Raw genomic sequence first — 22,113 nt, 5'->3', positions numbered from 1 at the left:
AATTCCTGAGAAAACACCTTTTGATCAATCTGAAGAATAATTACCAAGAAAACACTTCTTAGTCCTTCAGGATAGGACAGCTTTAGATATCTACAATGTAAACATTTGCATAATCTGAGGCTGTCTTGACTCCATTTCTAGCTGATGGAGCAAAATCAGTACACCAGGACATGGTTCGCTGTAACCTAATATAGATTTTAAAACTATTCATAGACAGAGTGGTTTTAGATGCTCGTGTCTAAATCAGGGTGTGTGGGATGATGTTCTCTGCATGCCTGTTTCTCTCTATTAACTAGAAAAACACACTGACTAGCTCAGTTATACTTCTACTGTGCAGATGCTTATATACAGCTAGAACCACTCTCATCCAAAATAATCACATTACTACTTCTGTTGGCTGCCCTCCACCTCATGTGAAAAATTAAATCATAAGGTAGTAAAGACAGAGACCTTGTGCAGCACCTAATGCACCTTCAGATATTCATCACCATTTTCAGCCTTTAAAATAATAAATTTTTTTTTCATGGCAGATTCACATGTTGGTTAGCCAAAGCACAGGGATCTTTTCTAAAAACTTACTTTCCTGAATCAAGCTTTTCCAAGTCTGAGCTACTGTAGGACTTGTTTCAGCTTATTCTGTCACTCTTCATATTTTAAATAAGTGATATTTGCAATGTTTACTAAGAATATAAACTTTTCATAAGTGAGATTTACTCATACCCTGCTATCAATCTTCCACACTGCTCCCCCAAAATATTTTCCAGTTTTCATTTTCATAGATGGAGAAGAGAGATTATGTCAATTCTTAACTATTCCTCATCTATCACGAGCTATTCTTTGGTCAACAAGCTTCATATTTTGAAATCCTCTTTTTCAAACTAACTGTAATGCAACTCCTTGTTCTGTCCATGATACTATGACAAGCCCCACTATCTCCTATCAAATGAACACAGAAACCAGCAGAGGGTCTTTGGGGAAGGAGTCAAGTAGAAAGTAGCTAGAACTGACTGCAGCTGCCAGGGCAGAAACGGTACAAGTATTCACCAAAGTGATCCAACATATTCTTTTATGGACTACTTTGCTACCTTGTGCTCTAACACTGTACCTGTACACAGCCTCAGTACTTTCCAACCTCATCAAAAACTGGAAGGGGTCCCTGGTATAGATACAGTGCTACAAATTTATTTTGCATGTGATAAAGCAAAATCATCTGTATTGAAGTGACAGGTGGGGTGTTAAGTACCTAAAGAGAACATAGTGTAGACAGGGAGACGTGGGAGCACGTTACACAGAGAGGGGCACAGGGACCTTATCAGAACTAGTCCAAGGAGCATATCAGTAAAAAGAATGTAAAATTATAGCCAAACTCTTTAACCAGTGATTCTGAACCACCTTTCATGCTATTACTGAAGTTGCAATTATATTCATGACTGCATGTGCAGGGAAGTAAAAGACATTCAGTAAGTGAAGGCTTGCAAAATTAAGATCTTGACAGGGTATCTGTGTCCTTACAACTCTCCTGAAGTTAACACCAAGGAGCAAGTAAACCTATTTAGGCTAAAAGACAATGGCAGCAAAAAGTAAAGCAGGTAAAATTGGCCTTAAGTAGTCTTAAATCTGGAATTAGACATTAGTTCTAGTCACCAGGGAAGTGAACAAGTGAGGGCACTCAAGGTAACTATTTGACCACAAGGGCTAGTTCTGCTTTTTAAATTGTATTTCACTGAACTAGGTTCTATACAAGTGTTCAACAAAGAGACAGGTATTCCCCCCCAAACACGTTGTGATCCAACAACCTCTTGGGGGAGAGAAACCAGACAAGTTATTTTTAAGGAAGAGACAAATATATTTTATGAGGAGTGTTAATAATGTCACTTGGGGGCTCAAGAGATTTTTTTTTTTTAATCTTATATTGTATCTTGTTAGGCATATCATCTTAAATCAAGAGATTTGCAAGAGAACTACTGAACTCTGTCATAATTCTTTAATTTACCTTGTGTCTTAGTGTTGTGTCCTAACTTATTTCCATGAACAGCTGAACAGCTGGTGATTCTGGAATAGATTATGTGCATACACGAAACAGTTAAAGCAAAGTGATTAAAAAACTTATCATATACTGGCTGTTTTTAGATATATATGTTATCAAGAGAGGTTGTGCAGTACTTGCCTAATTAATCTTTGCTGTCTTAACAGATGAACCAGATGTACTATTATGTTCTTTGTTCTTCCCTAAAGAGGGGATGAGCCGATTATTTATCTCCAAACAATAGGAGTTCATGTACCACAGTGAAGAATTTTTTTTTTAATCTGTGCAGCAATCACTAACAAGCTTCAGCTGCAACTGCTTGATGTAAACACAGTGCGAAGATGTTCCTGGAGTATTAAATTATGTTCCTTCCATTAAGTACATGAAACCAATTTCTAAATAAGCATGTAAAGAAAGGCATGGAAAGGACAGAGTCTGGAAGGAGGGAAACTGTTTCATCTTTCATGTATTCATATTTACTTCTTTTATACACCAACACATTTCCATAGATAAGTTAAAATTTCAAGCTTCAAATACTATTTACAAATAATGCGCCAAGAGAACATAAGTTAAAGAAACTGTTGATTGATGCAGCACATTCCCCATGCTATCTAGCAAGCAATCCAAGACATGTGAAGGGCACAAAGGCATATATAACAGCAAGTTCACAGGGCCACAAGAATTGTTTGTGAAAGTTATGAACAGATTCACAGAGTACATAAAAATCTTCATCACTACTGTACCTCAGAATCACATTTTTATTTAATTATATTTGAAAAGAATAAATTTATTGTAAATCAGTTTTAGAAAGCCTTAAAATGTAGCTATTTATTGGTTTATGAGTGCAAATTCTTAGGGAGATGCTACTGAAAAAAAACCCTAAGATTAAATAGCAAGAAAGTTTTGATACGTGTCCATTTTTCTAGATAAAAGACAGAACAAATTTAGGAATTCCCTTTATCTTCCTGATGAACTCAATCTCATCTGAAGTCTTCTCAATAGCCTTTCCCTTGTCATAACCAAAATTTCTTCTATAAAACTGGTTTTCAATAATTCAAAACAATTTGTCTTCTTAAATACATTTAAGTGTTTTTAAGACATAGATTAAGTGCCGAGCTGGGCGCTATTACCAGAAGCTCTTCACAGAAATAAGATAAGTTTTCTACCTTGAATTACTGAAAAGAAAGAATTCAAATAGAACAGAATAGAATTTGATTAAGAAAGCCTCCCAAGAGATTGCAAAGCTGTATTAACAGTATATGGCAAAAAATGAAAACAAAATCAAACTAGGTCAAACAACATAACATAGCTCAAACGTAATTAGTTTTCCTAAAAGATCTTTCCCATATCAACTAAAACTTGAAGCAATCAAGCATATTCGTTTCTCCACAATTTAAATTAGAAAGTACAACTTGAACTAAAAATACTTTTATTTTTATTCACAGCCATCCTGAGACTTAAAAAAACCCACCAACCTACAGTCAGCTATTTGGTTAAAAGTAAGTAATGTTTTCTCCTTTCCTTTTGCTTAACAGCAGGTGCTCTCAAGCTGCCATAGTCGGTCCTAAAGTGCTAACCTACGTCACCATGCTGTGCATCACATTAGGTTCCCATTTCAGTTCGTGAATTTCTGCCAGATTAGTCCAGTCCAATAACAAAAAAAAGAGACAAGAAGAGTTATTTATTACATCTTATCACCATCTTCCCAAACCTACTGAAAATTAACACCGTACTGATCAACAGATTACTGCACTTTTTAATCAACAGACAGATCCGGCAAAATAAAGCGTGTCTGATGCATAATACACCTACAAAAGAATATAGGCATTAGGATCAAATAAAGCAGTAATAATATAAACTTTTTAAAAAATGCAGCTTAAAATTTGCTAACTGCTAAGAATGCTGTTATAACAATTTAAAAATCTTTTAGGTACGGGTAACAATGGAAGTCACAGGATGAAAAAGTTGCATTACAAACCCATTTGGACAATAAACCTGCAGGGAACATACAAATTATATATGGATGTTGTATATGACATTATATAAGACTAACAAATATTCTGTGCTGGCAAGATGTGTCTATCTTCACTCGCGCTAAAAAAGGAGGGGAAGTTTATTTGGACCAGTAATGAGAACAAGATAACCCCAGAGTCTACGGTTTATATTCAATCACTCTTGTCATTGGGAGGGTATGAAGCAAAGGTCTTCTGATGGACTAGATAAAGAGGTACAAACCTTAAGAGTTCTCATGAAGAAAAAAAAGAAAAGGAAAAAGCAGCTTTTAAGACCTTTTCCATCTAGTTCCATTTTTTTGTAAAAGCAAATGCTCCCCCCTGCAAGAAACTATAGCAGGACCATTCTGGGCATGACAACTCCCATGGCCAGACTGGATTAAGCCGTGCAATTTTATGTACTTTCCTCTGAAGTAAGAGGACAGTGAAATGCAAACAGTCATTTGCAGATTAAATCAATAGGGCAGAAGCAGAGGCTGATGACATCCTCTGATAATTTAACTCTAGAACTCAAGAAGTTATAAAAATAGGGAAATACATGAGAGTATGTTTATATCCCAGAAACAAAGTTTGAGAAAATCTACACACAGAATCAACTCCAAGAGGCACTAACTTTTACAATCATCTCACTTCTGAATGTTCACTACTTAATACTCAATAATGCAACATTTTAACAACATATAAAATAATTATTCAATTATATCAACATTTTTGTATACAACTATTCGAATCTCTACCTAATTTTGAGGTACAGCTGCTCAGTACTGCCTAAAGGGTGTACAAAGCAAAGACACTCTCCAAATTCAGGTGCATGATATATTGTAATTATGTCCTGAATCAGCTTGCAATATGATCTATGAGATTAAAAACTTTTTTTTTTTAACATTCAACAAGAAAATAAGAAATCTCACCTCAACATAAACTTCAATCATGAAGTTTTGAATGCTAAGCTCATCTGAGAACAAGACAGAACTCTGTATATATATTCTACCAAGAAGTCATCCCACACACTTACGTAGCTAACATTTGCCACAAACTTCTCAATTACTTCAGGTAAAATTTTCGCACTGACTCTACCTGGTTATCCAGAAAAAAGACAAGCATAACACTTTGGAAGTTTCACAGTAAAGGGGAAGTAAAGAAAACTGGTTTCAGAGAAGAAAAAAAGGAGAATCAGCAGGAACTTTCATTTTTCCAGTGTTTTGCTTGTTTTGCAAAAAAGACTAATGACAAGAAATAATCTACTTAACGGACATAAAACCAGTACAAGAGCACGTTCTGTATTTTTCACATATTCTGAAATAAAAATGGCTTCCACTAATCTTTTTGCTTCGTAATAAGGCCTCTTAGGAGATAGTGTAGCACAAGACTCATTTTTAACCAGACCTTTTTCTCTGTAAACCCATTACCTGCTCACTTTTCAATGGAGAGTACTCTATATTAGTGCTAAACGCTCTAGTCAGGCCAGAGGTAAAACACTCCTATGAGCAGTCCCTGCAACAGCAAGGAAAGCTGGAACACAATACAAGAACAGCTGATCTAGCAAAACCAAGTCATTCTCATACTGCCAAGAGTTGTTAAGTGTAGAATGGAAAACTTAGTATTTTCAAACATTAACACAATCTGGGCTTGTAGAAGCAATTACAGTGTTTTTCACATGAAAAAACTGTTGACAGTATTCCTCTGCATCAAAGTTGCTACATCAGGGGGATCTAACACACTGCACTAACAGAATTAGTACTACAATCATCACGTGGGCATCCAGTGTCCAGAAAGGTTATGCCACAGTAAAAGCAAATCCTTCATCAAACAACTAGATAACAAAACCAGGCATCTTTCCAGCCTTGCAAGCAAAATTTTACCATAGTTGGCAATGTACAAAAAAAAGGGCAGTTTAAATATCAAATTCTCATCTGAAAAAAGATACAAAGTAAGCTTCTAACACAACAGGCACAAAGAAATCTTGCAGGTAAATTGCCACATATTGTTCCCGTTCACATATATAATACTAGCAATTCTTTCATCTATCCAGGTAAGGCAGACAAGAAAGAAGACAGAAAGAAAACAAACCTCTCTGATTTTTATGCTCCAGGAAAGAGCGCTTTCTTTTTTCCCCTTTAATTAAAGAAAATTACACTCATCTGGCTCCCTCCAGCTGGATGCATCCTATGTACATCAGTGTTTTTCTGTATTTCTAATACCATATTGGCACTTAACACACTATTCTAAATCTCGTATCTGCAGACTTACGCTAACTTCAGATAAAAAGCTCTTGCTCTGTGGCCAACGATTTGCAATACTGTTTATTATTTTGTCAGATTATAAAATGTTAAGATTGCTAATCTTCATTCCAAATTCTTAAACATTTATAACTATGTCAGTTTTCAAATTTTTGGTACTCTTCGGAAAATTAAGATGTCTGCCTTAGATCCAGTATCAAAGAGATAATAAGTGTCTAATAAATGAAATGTAGATTATGATGTGTAAGATACCTGATGTGTCACCATATACCCACAGATAGAAATAGCCCTAGTAGAAATGTTTCCAAATGCATTATAACCAGAAATTAATTCTAACTATACAACTACCTGAAAACATTTGCTGAACATGAGTAACAGTAAAACCAAATCTGATTCTGAACTTAAATAGAGACCAAACTTTTTTAACATGACCCAGCAGCCTAACTTTAGTGCACTACAGTGAAAATGCAAACAGAACTGAAGTTACTCATCAGTTACGTACTCAGTAATTCAGCTATCAGTATATTCTAAGAAGTTATCGCACCTCTCTGCATAGACGTCTTTCCAAACATTCAGGGATGTATTAACAGGAATAAAATATGCAAAAGTATGCATGAGAAAGGGGTTAATTCCATTTTACCTAATATAGACAACATCTGTTACAGCTCAAAACTACAAGTAGATCTAGTCAATCCTCTTTATGAAAAGCATACTTCACAAGAAAGCAGAAGCAAGATAAAACATCTAGAAAATGAAAAATGTCTAGGAGACCAGAACTGATTTGAAGGAGCAATTGAAAAATCATTTTGGTATAGTAAAAAGCAAAATTTTGGCAAAAAATTCCTACTTACTGATTGTGATATGAAATTAACAGCCCTTGTCCCCTTCAACATAAAATGAGCTGATTTAATTTAAATCGGTGTTGATAATTCTTGCACATTTTGTGCATAAATTCTCTCATGTGTCCTATACTCAGGCACGTTTTTATAAAGAGAATAATGTTGTATTTCTGTCTAAATGTTGGAAACCTAAAATGAAATACTACTCTTCTACAAACTAGAACTGAGTAGACTCTTGGAACCTTTGCAAAACACATTTGCAGGTAGGCATTATAAGTTTCTTTGTATCCCTTTGTTCTGTAATAATTGCACTTGAACACAATGCACATTTCATATTCCACACAGTGGGTCCACGTGGACACACAAATCATATTCCTGGTTGTTCCCTAAGCCCGAAAAAACATCAACTGCTGTACCTAGGTAAGGAAAACTCATGAGTTATCTGTTGTTGTAGGATGTATACCCCACAGCTGCACTGTTTTTAGCATTGTGTGAAAGTTAATTTGTATTTTTTCACCATGAAAAACATTAAAAACGATGTTTTATCTTTTAAAATATCTCAGACACATGCTTGACCTAGCCATATATCCAACCAGAACATGAACTGTGCAAGATCTGTCCCAGGTACAGACCGTAACTGCCCAGTGGTTGTGGCAATATCATCTTCAATCTATTATATTATTACACAAAAGTGCACCTGAAGAAAAACATTTAAAGATCTTGTCCTCCGAAATGGTTGCAAAAATCAATAATGCTTTAATCTCTGTTATCTCTTGGTTTAAAAACCAAGCAAATAAATTCAAACAAACAAGTTCAGTGACATTACACTAACACACATTGTGTTAAAAAACAGTATCATGACAAATTAGAACTACTAAGAAAAACAGTGAATATTCTGGAGGAAAAGGAGCACTGAACACTTCTCAGGTGAATATAGACCTATATTTCACATAGGTAGTGACATCACTAGTCCAAAATAAAAAAAAAAACCAAAACATATTACTTTACCTCCCTTTCAAACAATCCTCACTACATGTGTTAAAAATGTATTTAAAAATAGCACAAAACCGAGAGAAATTTCCACTTTTAAGGAGGTAACTGAAACAATTTTCATTTGCAGAAGTGGAAATTGCATGTTTGGTTTTTTTCCCCTGGTGCTATTCCCCTGTACTAGTTAGTGAGGAAAAACAAAATGAACGACCCCAGTTCTTTCTCATGTAACCCAATTACCACAAGAAGTTACAGCAGGAAAAACTTAGTCTCATATCAATTGCAAAAATCACACTTCTGAAAGGAACATGTTAACTTTTTGTTCAAAAAAAGTATGAGACCATTTTAAGGAGTAATTAACATTAAAAGGAAAAAGTTAGATTAAGATTCAAATTTTAAGTTGAAATTGTATTTAGTAAAAATGAAACATTTTCAGTAAACCCTAGCATTAAACAGAAAATTGAAATCTTGCTGCTTATCAGCCAGCACAGAAGTTTCATTTTTGAAAAGCTAATAACCAGAATTTTCATGTGAATAGAAATTATGCACAGAAACAAGAAGCAATAAGAAATATCACGAAATCAGCACCATGACGGATCTTAAAGCAGCTGCTCGTCCTTCTTGAATCTTGACTGAGATTGTTGATCAACTTTAAAGCCAAGGCATGCTATTTTCTGACAGTACATGGGGAGAATTAGTAAGTATTTGGTTCATGTACAGCCCTTCAGTTTACAAATTAAAAAGCCCATAAAATTAATGTTGAATCAGTTAAGAAGCCAAATATTTGATTTAAAACATTTTAAAATTCTGCACAATTCAAGAATGATTTCCATGCTGCACACACAAACAAGAAAATAAAAGTTTGTGGTATCTAACAGCAAAATGTATTGATACTGCTATGGATAACCCAGCTTGTAAGTACTTACTTTATTTGAAAAATATATTTACAGAATAACTAATGACAAAAATCATTGGAATATCAATTTTTTTAAACTATTCAAGAAAAAAAGGCAATTCAATATTATGCATAGATTAAAATACTTCCAAAATTTGCTGTATTTTATGTTACTTTATATTAGACATTTCAAGAATTTTTAATTAAAATTTAATGTAAAAATTGTTTTCAGAATTAAAAATATTTTTTTAAAAATTTATAGAATTTTATTTTGGTATAAACAGATTTAATTTCAACTTCATCGCCCTAACCTGGTTAAAGTTCAATATAATATTTTTATGTCTTTATAGCTTAATCTGCATATATTCAAAAAATAAAGAATCACAGCTATTCTTTGATAACACTGCCATCTAGTGTACAGTCTAAATTAGGATGAAGCATTTATTTGAATTTTTTCATTCTACAATTCAGTCTAAGGGGGAATTACACTCCATGTACAAACTATGTCTTCAGTACTACTTAGCTATGCATTGGAACAACAACATTTGTTCTCTTATCTGGAATACATGTTAAATAAGCAGACATATTAATTTTGAAAATACACTGTAAAACTCTACAATATATTCATGTCTTAAATATATGAAGATGTTTTTGATAGCCCAAAATAAGAGAATATACAGCTAACATCCTACACACAAATTCTACTACGTAGTACTCCCAGTCTTGTCATCATCATTCCTTTTCACATTACTTGAATAAATTAAACTGAAATTTGCTCCTTGAGACTGGCTAAGTTCAAGCAAAGCTCTAAATGTCACACTTGCATTTGGACAGTCAATTGTTATGCTTCTTGGCTGTTCATTCATCTTATGCCTTAAAGGTTGCACTCTTTCCATCTTAAAAAAAATTGTTGAAAGATCATATTGAAGAAAGAGAGGCAGAGAGAAAGAAAGGCAGGCTTAAAACAAGAAGTACCCGTGTGGTGGATCAGCTGCAGATTTAGAGCACAAGTGAAATGAATCTGATCACTACTTGGATTGTATCTTCTTTTCTTCTTAGTTTCTGTAACAGTCTCATAAGACTCCATTTCTTACTGAACTAAACCTAGATTAATCATTGTTGATAAACTCACACCATTAAACAAGACAAACACCTTTTGCCTCAGTATTCTGAATTTCAGCTTCAATACTTTATGTCTTAAATCAAAAAGTGCACTACCTAGAGCAAAACACAAAACCAACATCCTGTAAGGCAAGGAGTGTGACCAATACATTGACTGACAGACTGGATCGACAGACTTCCCAGTACAGTGAATTAAAGAATCGACACAACATTCATAAAAAAGCCATTATCTCAGGCTATATCTGACACTAGTTAGAAAAAAAAAAAGTTAATAGATATAGTTGGCCAAATTTATGCATTTTTATGAACGCTAAGGTCCCTGTGTTCTTTGTACTCCAAAGTCGCTTTAAATAGCTACAAGGCTACAGCCATCATCCAAAGCCTGGTCAGAAACTGCCCGCTTCAACAACCTTTGGTGTCCCTTCATATGGCATTTGCCCGTGGGAAACTCCACATAGCTTTGAAATACACACAGAGTTTGGCTTGCTTCTGAAAGCACACTGAATTCTTGAGGTGCCATGAGATGACAGAAGAAAATCAAGAAACAAAGTACAGGATGCATAAACATGTCTAAACTTGATTTTTTCTTCCACTTCCTGAACACCTCTGGAAGCTAATCCATTGACCGCTCAAGGGAGTGCAGACCATAAGCTGAAAAAAAAAAGCACTCATCTGATCACAAAAAAAGTAAATGCCCGTATTAACAGATTCTTGAGGTTGTTGCCTAATAATTCCTTCTGCTTCAGATCATATAACAACCTTTAACTAAAGGAGAGAAAACATTATGTGAAGGTGTAAGTTGCTTACTGTATCTGTAAAGCACTATTAACGAAGATATTCACATACCACCGATTAAGTAAAATACTACAGTTTTCTAGCTCCTCTACTGCCTGATTCTACAATATGTATATTTATGATTGGTTATTCTACAAATCTGGGAGATGAATTTTGCCAAATGTTTGTGTGAACACTAAACAGTGATGATTAAAGCAGTAGCAAAATTGTTTAGGTATCTTGAGCATAAATTTCCTAGAACTTTACATGAATGCAGACATCAGATTTAAATAATCTTGGTTAAATTTGAGATCTAGCAAGGGAAGGTAGAAAACATTTCTGTAAATAAAAGCTAAGCACAACTGGAAAGCAGGAAAGAAACAGATCTTCTAAGGTGGATATGAAAGATCTAACAATCAAGTTGACAATAGAAAACTATCTTTACTTATACAGAATAGGTATCTACATTTGACAAAACCAGAGCTCTAGAGAAAACTCTAGATTTAATTCCACTCAACTCTATCGTTATGCTGCCATCTAGTGAAACGGGATACTGACTCTCCTCTGCAAGACTGCTGAAGTTGGTCCAAATGCAAAACATTATCCCTAAGATACGCGTATCACAGCAAACACCTTTCACCTGCAAATACCTTATTCTTCCCTCTGCTCCTTCTTCACAACTACATTTTTGTAACATGCATTAGAAGGTGACTAATTATGGCCATAAGACAGTGAACATTTATACACTTAATTTGTAACGCTGACAGACTTGAATGAGAAGCCGAAGGACTAATCAACACAGCTCACAGGCCAGGTTCAGGAAAAAGTTAGATATTAGAAGGTTTCAGAGCATTACACAGATAAAATCTTGAATTCATAGCTAGTAATATAGATGAATATTACTCTGAGACTTAAACTTAAATTACTGTTGTGGTTGTTTTCTCATTTCATTAGAATGATGAGTTATAAAAGCTAACGTAAAACCTTTTAAAAAATTCCAGGCAGTAAAAAGGAAACAAAGAAAGTAAGTACACACTCACCTGGGAAAATATATTTGCAGTTGGAGCAACTCTGTTGTCCACAATACTATATAATATCGCTAACAATCTGTCCAGGGGAAATGGCTTTGGCCCAAGGAGGTGATTACTGGTCTGCAACAGAAAAAAGACTTTTCAATCCAACAGATATTTCCTGGAGCACCACAAGATGTTATTCTCACATCTTTTTAGTCTCTGGGGAGGCACTATAATTCACAGTAGACTTTCATACAGACTACTTATATATTATGGAAAACACTGAATACATGCCTATTGATCAAGACAAAGACATAGACCTAGAGCTCTATTTAACATGGCAAGAGTTCAAACTGCACAATAAATAGGAACATTTTTGAGCTGTAACAGAGGATCTGATGCCAAATTTCCCATCACTGGATTTATAGATTTACTTATCCTATTCAATTACCTTGCCCAATCTAAGGATTAAAGAGGAAGCACCATATTTTATCAACAGTAAGACATGTTAGGCTTCTCAAAAACACACATAATTTCTAGCTAGTGAAAAAAGAAATTTTAAAGGTTTAGATTTATTTTATTGTCTATGGACAGCCTATAACCCACACTACTCACAAAGAACTGCACATAACAGAACAACAGTATTTACAAATCTATAAAACCATTAAACAACTTTTAAGTACATTTTTGTGTTTTGCTTACTGAAGACAAATACTTTACTAGCATTTACATTTTAGAAAGGCATAAGAAGAGAAGATTCTGCTAAAGTATCTTTGTATCCACTTTCTTTGAACCATTTTATCCAAAGCCTTGTCTCTTTCTTTCACAGACGCCAGAGGTGCAAAGTCACAAGAAGAGTTCCTCATCTTAAATTCCATACTGAACTAAATCAATGGCTTCAGCAACACTGTCAGTACAGTAATGCACTCCCACTGCACTCTACAGAGATCTAGTGAAGGCAGTCTTAAGAACCCACTGGTAGATGCCCAGAGGCCAGTCAGCAAATCACTCTTCTAGGCAGCCAGAGAAGGTCCCCTCTAAACAGCGCAGGAGCTTTGCTGGCTGCTGTACTCGGACACCTACATTTGCTCGTCTTACCCTGCAAACTCGACAGGGCCATGAAGATGATTAAGGGATTGGAGCACTTGCCACCCAAGGAGAGGCTGAGAACACTGGGATTGCTTAACCTTGAGAAAAGATGGCTCAGGGGATTTCATGAAAATACCTGATACAAAATGTAAAGATGATTGAGGCAGACTCTTCTCAATAGTATGGGGACAACCTGGAATCCAGGAAACTGGATTTAAATAAAAGAAAAAACAAAACCAACAACCTTTTTTACCCTGAGGGTGGATAAACACTGCAACTCACTGCCTAGGCAGGTTGTGGAGTGTCCAACCTTGGAGATATTCAAAACTCAACATGGCATGGTCCTGAGCAACTTGCTCAAGGTGACCCTGCTTGAGAAGGGGGGTTGGACTAGACCAGAGGTCCTTGTCCACACCTCAGCTCTTCTGTGAAATTCACTTTCTAAAAGCTAATTTAAAAAAAAAAAACAATAAAATCAATCAACTGCCTCTGGAGGAATAAAATGTATTAACTGCTCATTTTTTTTTCCAACAAAATTGTTGAGTTTTTTGTATTTCTGGCTGATATATTTTTAGTTTTCTTTTTCTCTTTTGCTTCCTTTATACCACAATGAAAATATTACCATTTTTATACCAAAACCAAAGAAAACATTTTTGATCAGGAAATTAGAAATGAGAACACTTGAACTTATTGTTTTACATAGGAAACGCCTTTACTACTATATTTCTACTGTCTTAAAATATACTCAATCATAGGATAATTCCAGCTGGAAGGACCTCACGAGGTCTCTAGTCAAACCTCTCCTGCTCAGAACAGGGTCAGCTAGGAGGTCTGGCCAATTTGCCCAGAACTTTATCAGTTCAGTCTTGGAAACCTCCATGGACAGAGACTGCACCACCTCTCTGGGGAATTGGTGTCACCGCCTGGCTGTCCTCATGAGGAAAAAGGTTTTTCTTATACCCAGTGTAAATACCTCATTTCAGCTGACGCTCTTTGTTGCTCACTTTCTCACCATCAACCACTGTATCATATAGTCTTGATCATCTCCTTGCACGTACAGGACCTACTGCTTTTAGGTTTCCCTTCTCCAGCTTGAACAACTGCAGTTCCCTCAGCCTCTCCGTGCAGGGCAAGTGCTCCAGCCCCTGACCATTTTGATGTCTCTGATGAACTTGCTTAGGTTTAATTGATGCGTGTCCTGTACTGGAGGGGGGCAAAACGGGACAGAGATGCAGCCCAAAGCCTGCTGAGCATGAGGGACCTTTTATTTTCTTTTAAGTTTGCATTTCATTCTATTTTGACATCCAATTACCTTTTTTGTAGCTGACATTGGTTTATTCTTACTAGCACAGCAGACAAAAGAAAGTTTGCTTCAAAATGCTTCCGGGAAAGGACACCTCTTTAATATACCACCAGCACCTCTACGGCATTAGTCATCAGTGAAACACAACCACTCATTCTTCAGCAAAACAAAAAGCTATTTCCAGTACATGTTTTGGCTTTTCAAATCCAGAAGGTGTCCCCAAAGCTACCTCTTGCTTAACAAAGAAAGCAGCGTGAAAAGTATTTGAAACACATAGTCAAAACTTTAGCACAGCACCCTCAGTGAGAATGCAGGTATTGTAGAAGTTATGAACTGCCCTTCTGCTTCTAAATATGCCAGTTCTGTGAAGCATATTCTTTATTATCAACAGAAGAAATCAACAAACATACAGTATACTCCAAACAGCTAGCAAGCACAATTAACAAGTAGTAATCTCTGAAGTTGTGTTTAGTATACAGTTACTTCGCAAGTTTCTTGTTCTTAATATTATCAGCTCTCTGCTTTGACAGAATACTGTTTTGAACTTACAAATTATTTGACAGAAATGCTTTCTTCTGGCAAAGCCAAGAGTTAGTTCTAATAGACTGCAATTTCTAGAAGCAACATTTCATTTTTATTTCTTTAGGAGAAATAAATTCCTGGAAGAGGAGGAATGGTTTATAAATTCCTCCAAACAGAACACAGCAAAGAATAAGATCTGTAAGAACCTTCTGCAAGGACCTCAGGCAAAATACTACATACGATAGCACTTATAAAAATCCAAGGGTCCCCTCATCTCCCTTCAAAACAAAGATAGCTTCAACCTCTTCAGTAAGTTTTATAGCTATTAAATTAACTGTGTGTGTCCTCTATCTTCTTTCCGCCTTTGGCAATACACTCATCTAATAGTTCACAAAGATTTTCCCCAGTTGACTTCTCTGTGCTCATGCTTTTCATCTACATTCTCAGAGTGTCAGGTTCCCACTGTTTAACTGGCCTAAGTCTTTCACCGTCCCACAACCGCAAGCTAAGCATTCACGTTCCAAAATTTCATGAACAATAATGTGAGAATCAAAAGCGTTCTTTAAAGAGTAAAACCTTAACACAAACTAAATTACTTGCATAAAAGGGAGAAAGTTCTTAAACTCAGTTGGCTAAATTTTCAACCTTTTTAGCATATACTTAAAGACAGTCTGTACTTCTCACTTTTTTTAGTAGAAAGCATTTCTGAGCTTTCCTGATTGCTATACAAATGAAGCACCTTCAGTTGTAAACTAGAAATTCTGATACAAAACAAATCCTAGACTGAAGCTGAAGCAGATCTACCAGACAAACTTTTCCAATAAAAAAAGACACCAACATATCTGATCTTCCAACAGACTGACATCTGAGAAAGCATCCTGCTGCAAAAGAAGCTTCACGGAAAATATCTCACTTGTCACTAAACTGGAAAAATATTGTTCCAGGGCAGCCATGCAAAGAAACGCAGCAAATTCTGCTGTTATCAGCAACAAGACAATTAATAGAACAATAAGGTCAATTTTTTCCTCTCATTCACAAGATTTACTTTCTCTAATAAAAAAACATGGCCTCTGGACTGAACACAGTTAAGAATCAAAAAACAGATTTTTTAGCCTGACCGTACCTAAACTTTTAAGGATGGATTTATTTCATCTAATGTTAGCTTCCTGCCAAGTAGGTATGTACAGCCAAACTAGTTTCCTAAGTTCCCATTATAGTCAGTAGAAATCTATCAATTACAGTTTATGGTGCAATTCATCCGACTGAACATAGAACCTACTTTAGCATGAGACGAATCACAGCCTACACTTCAATGACTGCATTGGCTAGCTCTGCACTGTCTATAAAGACTCTAGCTTAGATGCAGGCAACCACTTGGAATTAGGTGACTCTGATCTGTAAATCAGTCTTTAGACAAGATCCTCTGAGTGAAGGTGTACTGATATAAGGCATCACACCAACTGAAGCAGATGAGTCTTTACTTCTAACACTACATATTATCCCTATATTTCAGTCTCCCTCACTATAAAATCATAGTACCAAAATATGCAAGTTTACATTTGGGTGATTGTAACTCTGTGTAAATACTTATAAAGGTGACAGTGTAGTAGAAGGAACATAGGTCTGGAATATCCCCTTAGGGCTTGCAGTCCTGTTCCCCACTCTCACAGCTACCATGCCTCAAAAACTTCCAAAACGAGACTGTGCTCTGACCTACAAGCAGTTTCAGTTTCTGGCACCAATACTTAGAGCAAAAGGGTCCTTACCTGTAAACGATAAAGCAACACATAACCAGAAAACCAGTGCTCCGTAACAAGAAGCAAAGGTACTCTTGGAACGCCACAAAGTTCCCATCCTATTCGTTAATCCCCAAGACATACTCCTGGTTTTTTGCATGCAATCAGAGTTCAGTGTAAAATGGTCAACTCTAGAGATTTTCTGTTAACCATATTTGATTTACTAGGATTACAAAGTTCTAATTCTCTTCAAAGTAACACTAATTTTTAATACAACAAAGAAGTGTGAGAATTAGATCATTTGCAGTCTTTGAAGTCCTTCCTGATTATGCAAGCTACTTGTTACAGTTGGGCAACAAACAAGCTTCTTAACTGCACGCATGTCTGATCATGCTTTCAGATATCAGTTCAATGCTTAGGCTTGAGGTTAAATTTAACTGCTTTTCCTAACATATCAAGCCTCTGACAGTAAAAACTAGTATACCTCCACCAAAATCAATTATATTTAGCTGTTTATAACCATGAAAAGCTTAGTTAATAGTCTGATGGAATCCTAAACAATAGACAGGAGTCCAAGCTTCAACACACAAACTTAAGCTCTTACACCTCACTGCATTGTGGGGAACTAAAGTGACTTGACTTTCAAAACTACTAACCACCTATTACTCTAACATCTTGGAAGAACCACATACCAGAATTTCTCTCAATGTATGACATCCTTTAACTAGCTTTATTATGCACATTTTGTTATACACAAAAATAAGGCTTTAAGAAACAAAATTACGCTACAGTTAAACTTCAATGAAATGAAATGTGTGTATCATACAGAAATTTGTATCATGCGAAACAAATGAAATAACTGTTATTTATGCAATTCTGTTGTTTCTACAGTAAACAATGAGGCAAAAACAGTAGTACAGTAGAAAGAAAATATTTGTTGCCAAGCTCAACTTAGAAGGATAAAATACATACCTTCTCATGTTTCTTCATAAAGTTGGTCTTTCTAATTTTCCCATGATGCTGTAAGCAACAGAGAAGAGCAAATATTATATTTAAATTATTTTAAGCTCCTTCTATAGCAAAGGCAGAATCAAAACAATCAACAAAGAATTGTACGCTACATACGGTAGTATGCTAGTCTGGGTCTGCTTCTTTACTACATCTCCAGTATTTGCTTCTGATGTTACTAGCAATCCTTCTTACTAGAAACCCTGAAATTACATTTGCCTTATTCCTTCATTGTGTCCCAAGTCCTGCAAACACAAAAACCCCCACTCTAATATTTTTTGGTGACATGCATAATTATTTTTTCTCATCTAATCAGGGACTGATGAGAAGAGGCAGTAAAAATTTGTTTTTAATGTGACTTCATGCCACCATCCTCCTCCTACCCTCCATCATCTAATAAAAAGAGACAGATGTTTCATTTCTTTCTCTTTCCAGAGAAGTTTAAATGACGGCCACTTCATTTTTAAAATGTATCCATGCATAAAATCCATCTGAATTTGCATCGTTTATCTGCTCCATTTTAGAATTCTGATGGTAGGCAAGTTGGCAGAATGACAACCGCAAAGTAAATCAATACAATACAAAGATAGTTCAAGGTGCAGAAGCTAAAGGACAAAGAGAAAGGAGGAAAGAAAAAAAAAAGAAAAAAAGAACATCATTTAAAAGCTTTAAATCAGCCTTAAGAAAGGAAGGACTGTCCAAAGAAAATATCAAGTGTTCTCGGATCTCAACTGAAAATGTGAGAGCAAAACAAAGACACAAATATAGTAAACGAGATTTTACAAATGACTGACTAGAAGTTGTTAAAAAAGACAAAGAGAGACATGAGGATGACATGCATAAATGATGTAAAATTCATGGAGAGGTGCAAGTATAATATTCTTTAAACATATTTAAGTGCTATTTTTCAAAGTATCACCTGGTAAGTTTTTCCACATCCTTGAGAAGCATACTTCATTAATAAGTATACCTTATAAGCATGCTCAAACAGTGAAAAAATATCTCCAATGAATGAGTTCTTTTTTCATTTTAACGTTTAAAATCTTATACTTAGTATTTGTGGACCCCAATACTCAGCCATGTCAAGGAGATCTCACAGTCAGTAACTGTGGCGTTTCCTGACTGACTTCTGAAGAGCTTAGTATTAGACAGGGCTTTAAGTTTCATTTAAATAATTTGACAGACTAAAAAAGAATTAGTTCATTCAATTAATACATATCACATACTTAGAGACAGCAAAGTAGTCTTTTTATCATGCCTCTGAAAGGACGATTGCTGTGATAACAGAGACCTGTTGGAGGGGAAAGGGATCAAGCCTGAGATTACAGGGCATGCTAGTGGTGGATCACAACAAAATGCATTCATGCATTTTAAAGGTTATGCTGGAATCTCCATATAGTATATTTAAGTTATGTCAAAAGCATCTCAAAGTAGGTGACCAGGTGCTCTATTTCTGTTCAAGCACAAAGAAGCAAATGAAATTCAGAGTTAATTTTCAATTATTTTTAATCCTGTTTTCTATTAAAGTGATAAAATGAAGACTTCATACAGATTGCTATTCTTTTTTGTTTTAAAGACTACCTTTCAAAACCAACTTCATATTTTTCACTTAATCTCCTGCAAAGCTCTTGAATTTTCACATAACTAATAGCAGCCCTGCCAATTATTAATTCATTGCTTTATGAGGCTGTTAGCATTCCAGGTTGCCACAAACTGTGACTTTATCTTTAGCTTTAGTATAGCCTAGCACCTATACCAATAGTCAGATTAGCAGCTCAATGACCATCTTTTTGTTTGCATCCCTTTTGCTGTCTAGAGGTCTTTAGTTAAATCATTCCAGAAGATATTTTTATGTAATCTACTCTGAATCTCATTACAAACTCAACAAAACCAGATTCTATTTTCACAGTCCACGTGACTCATAAAAACATTCAACTTGAACACTCACCGAGAAACGTTTGTTTTGTTGGGGTTTGACGTGCAGCTATTTCTGCAATTCGCCTTAGCACCTGATGAAAGGCTAACTGCTATCAGGTGATACATGTAGCAGGAATGGTAACTTCTCTTGCTTTACCAATTCTTTGGAAAAATACTTAGTATCACCGATTGAAATACCTTCACAGTCCCTGCTTCAAAAACCCTAGAATCTCACATTTATTGTACAAAAAGTTTAGTAGGGTTCATGTGCAAGAGTGGAAACTTAACATCAGAGATACTAGAAAAGGAGAAAGGAAAAAAAAAATAAATTGAGAAGGTTGTTCAGTGAACACAAGGAAGATGTGGCACTTTTTGATAACATGCTTTACTGACTTGACACTTGTAAGTTTTCCTGTTTCTTTTGAGTTCCAAGACTGATACGGAAAAACCTGGGAAAAAACATTTCTTCAGCAAATAAATCCCTTACAAAGAAATTGTTTTGTCCAAGTGAAAAGAACAAAGGTTGCCCATAAAGAAAACTTGTGAATCTGCACTTACTACAATTAATCCTCCACTCTTTTCAGAAAAGGACTGGACAGAAGGGTGAAACACCTACAGCTTTCAATATAAGATAATACCAGAAACACGAAACCCATATTTAAACTAATAACGTACTAGTATATCATCACTAGGAACTGTGGTAACTTCTTAAAATTTGTATATACAAATTTTCTTCAAGATGTAAGAAGAAAACAAGCATATTTTTACAAATTTGTTTTATTCTCATTGTCTTCAATTATTCACACCTATCATGAATACCATACATTAATAGACACATGTATATATTAATATACATTGCAATAATGTAGAAAACCTTGAAATTGGTAAAATGCATAGAAAGCATAATTGCCCAGTGTCTTTTCTGATATCTCTCTTCCTGCCTACATTTTGTAAAATTAAGGCCTCAAAACCAACGCAATTAGCAGGCTTGAGGGGCATAAAGATCCCAGGTAAGAAAGAGACAAACTATGACACCACAGCATTCATTTGCAGCATGACCACAACACATCCCAAAGAAAAAAATAAAAATAAAAAAAATTCAACCTGTAGATGGCAAGCATTTACAGAAAATTAGGTTTGTCCCATTCATCCTAAAACATGCATTATCATCACTTCAACACAACATGTGCCAGCTAATGGAACCACATCTTCTGCAAAAGCAACTGTTTGTAAGTTTCTGTTTCAGAAGCTTAAAATTGTAGAAATAAGCTAACAATGCGCTATGTCATTTTACCTCACTAAGGGCTAACTCAGTGAAATAAACTGTTGTGGTTCGTATCTTACTCCTGCAATTTAAGTGTGGCTTATCCCTAAGGACACTGCAGGCATTCCATTAAAATCTTTACAAAGCAGAGCTGTATCAACTTACAAAAGCAAAGCACAATCCTTGTGCTATAACAGTGTAACGCATGTTTTGACATAAAGAAATTCCATTTATTAGACATTAATAATAACTAGATGATCATTACCAAACACAATATGTGATCTACACAAAAACTTCTGATCAAGTCAAATGAACCACACATGGAAACAGAGTTCAAAACGAATAGTTGAAGAGTTTTCATCTAGGAAGTTCAGTATGCAGGAATCCAGTAAGCAGAACTAAGAAAAAAAAAAATCTCATTACCTTAAGAAAGAACCTCTTATCTGTTCTGACAGGATTGTAGGAGGCAAGATAAGCAGCTATTAGAAGAAATTTGGAGTAGTAAGGAAGTTCCACATGCGTATGTGCAGAAAGTCCTATAAAATAGACAAACAATTTATGAGTCACTGAAATCCATTCTGAACATCCACAAACTTCAAATTAGACTTGTTTGCATTCTTCTTTTTTCCTTCTCTCCTGTTCTACTTCTTAACTAAATGAGTATGGCTCCTTTCTCAATATCATTATCACAGATATAAAACTGGTGAAAGGCCAAGGAATGACATGAAGCTAAACAAAATAACATTCTGAACTCTTTAAGGACTCATCTCAGAAACTAGATCTGAAGCATCAGAAATTCATAAATCACTAAGATGTGATCTCCTTAAAAAAAAAATTAAATAAAATTCCAGGCTAATTTCATTGAAGGTAATATTTCTGGCAAACAGAGCAGATGAAGAGATTTAGTTAAATACTATGGCAAAGCTTTTCTCCAAGACCCAACCAGACAGCTCAGTCAGGAACAGGGCTGGCATGGTAGAGAAAGAAGCTGTGCCGCACTTCTGAGAAACAGTTCAGCATCTCACAATGTTTAGACACTGCTTTATTTCTACAGAAAATGTTTTCAAAATTCTAAACCTGATCCAGTTGACCTAGCCTGCTCCATGTATACTTCATTAAGATTAAAGTCTCACACATTAAAACACACAAGAACTACAGCCTACTGAATATTTTCCTTCCCTCTTTTTACTTTTACTTTGTATTTTTTCCCCTTTACATTCTCCCGCTCTTGTCAGCATAGTTGCTTCTTACATACAGCTTATGCATATGAATAGGATGATCGAACTGCCTGACTTCATCAGTTGTCTAACTATGGAGACCAGTAAAGGGTCTCCTCTCGTGCCTTCTTTGCTTACAGGTTTTC

General features: G+C 35.4%; 1 protein-coding gene across 3 annotated transcripts in view; it reads right to left on the bottom strand.

The window, feature by feature from the left end:
- ORC5 (origin recognition complex subunit 5) overlaps window positions 1-22,113 on the bottom strand; it is a 76,939-nt gene that overhangs the window by 34,105 nt on the left and 20,721 nt on the right. For all 3 annotated transcript variants that reach the window (XM_063323479.1, XM_063323478.1, XM_063323480.1), the window contains exons 12-14: window positions 21,174-21,286; window positions 17,534-17,581; window positions 11,939-12,049 (exon numbers count right to left, since the gene is read on the bottom strand). In XM_063323479.1, the coding sequence (XP_063179549.1) occupies window positions 11,939-12,049; window positions 17,534-17,581; window positions 21,174-21,286 (272 nt within the window). The remainder of the gene's footprint in view (window positions 1-11,938; window positions 12,050-17,533; window positions 17,582-21,173; window positions 21,287-22,113) is intronic.

Source organism: Chroicocephalus ridibundus, chromosome 1, assembly GCF_963924245.1.
Source record: "Chroicocephalus ridibundus chromosome 1, bChrRid1.1, whole genome shotgun sequence".
In the NCBI taxonomy this organism is placed as follows: Eukaryota; Metazoa; Chordata; class Aves; order Charadriiformes; family Laridae; genus Chroicocephalus; species Chroicocephalus ridibundus.
This window is presented reverse-complemented; position numbering and strand designations above follow the sequence as displayed.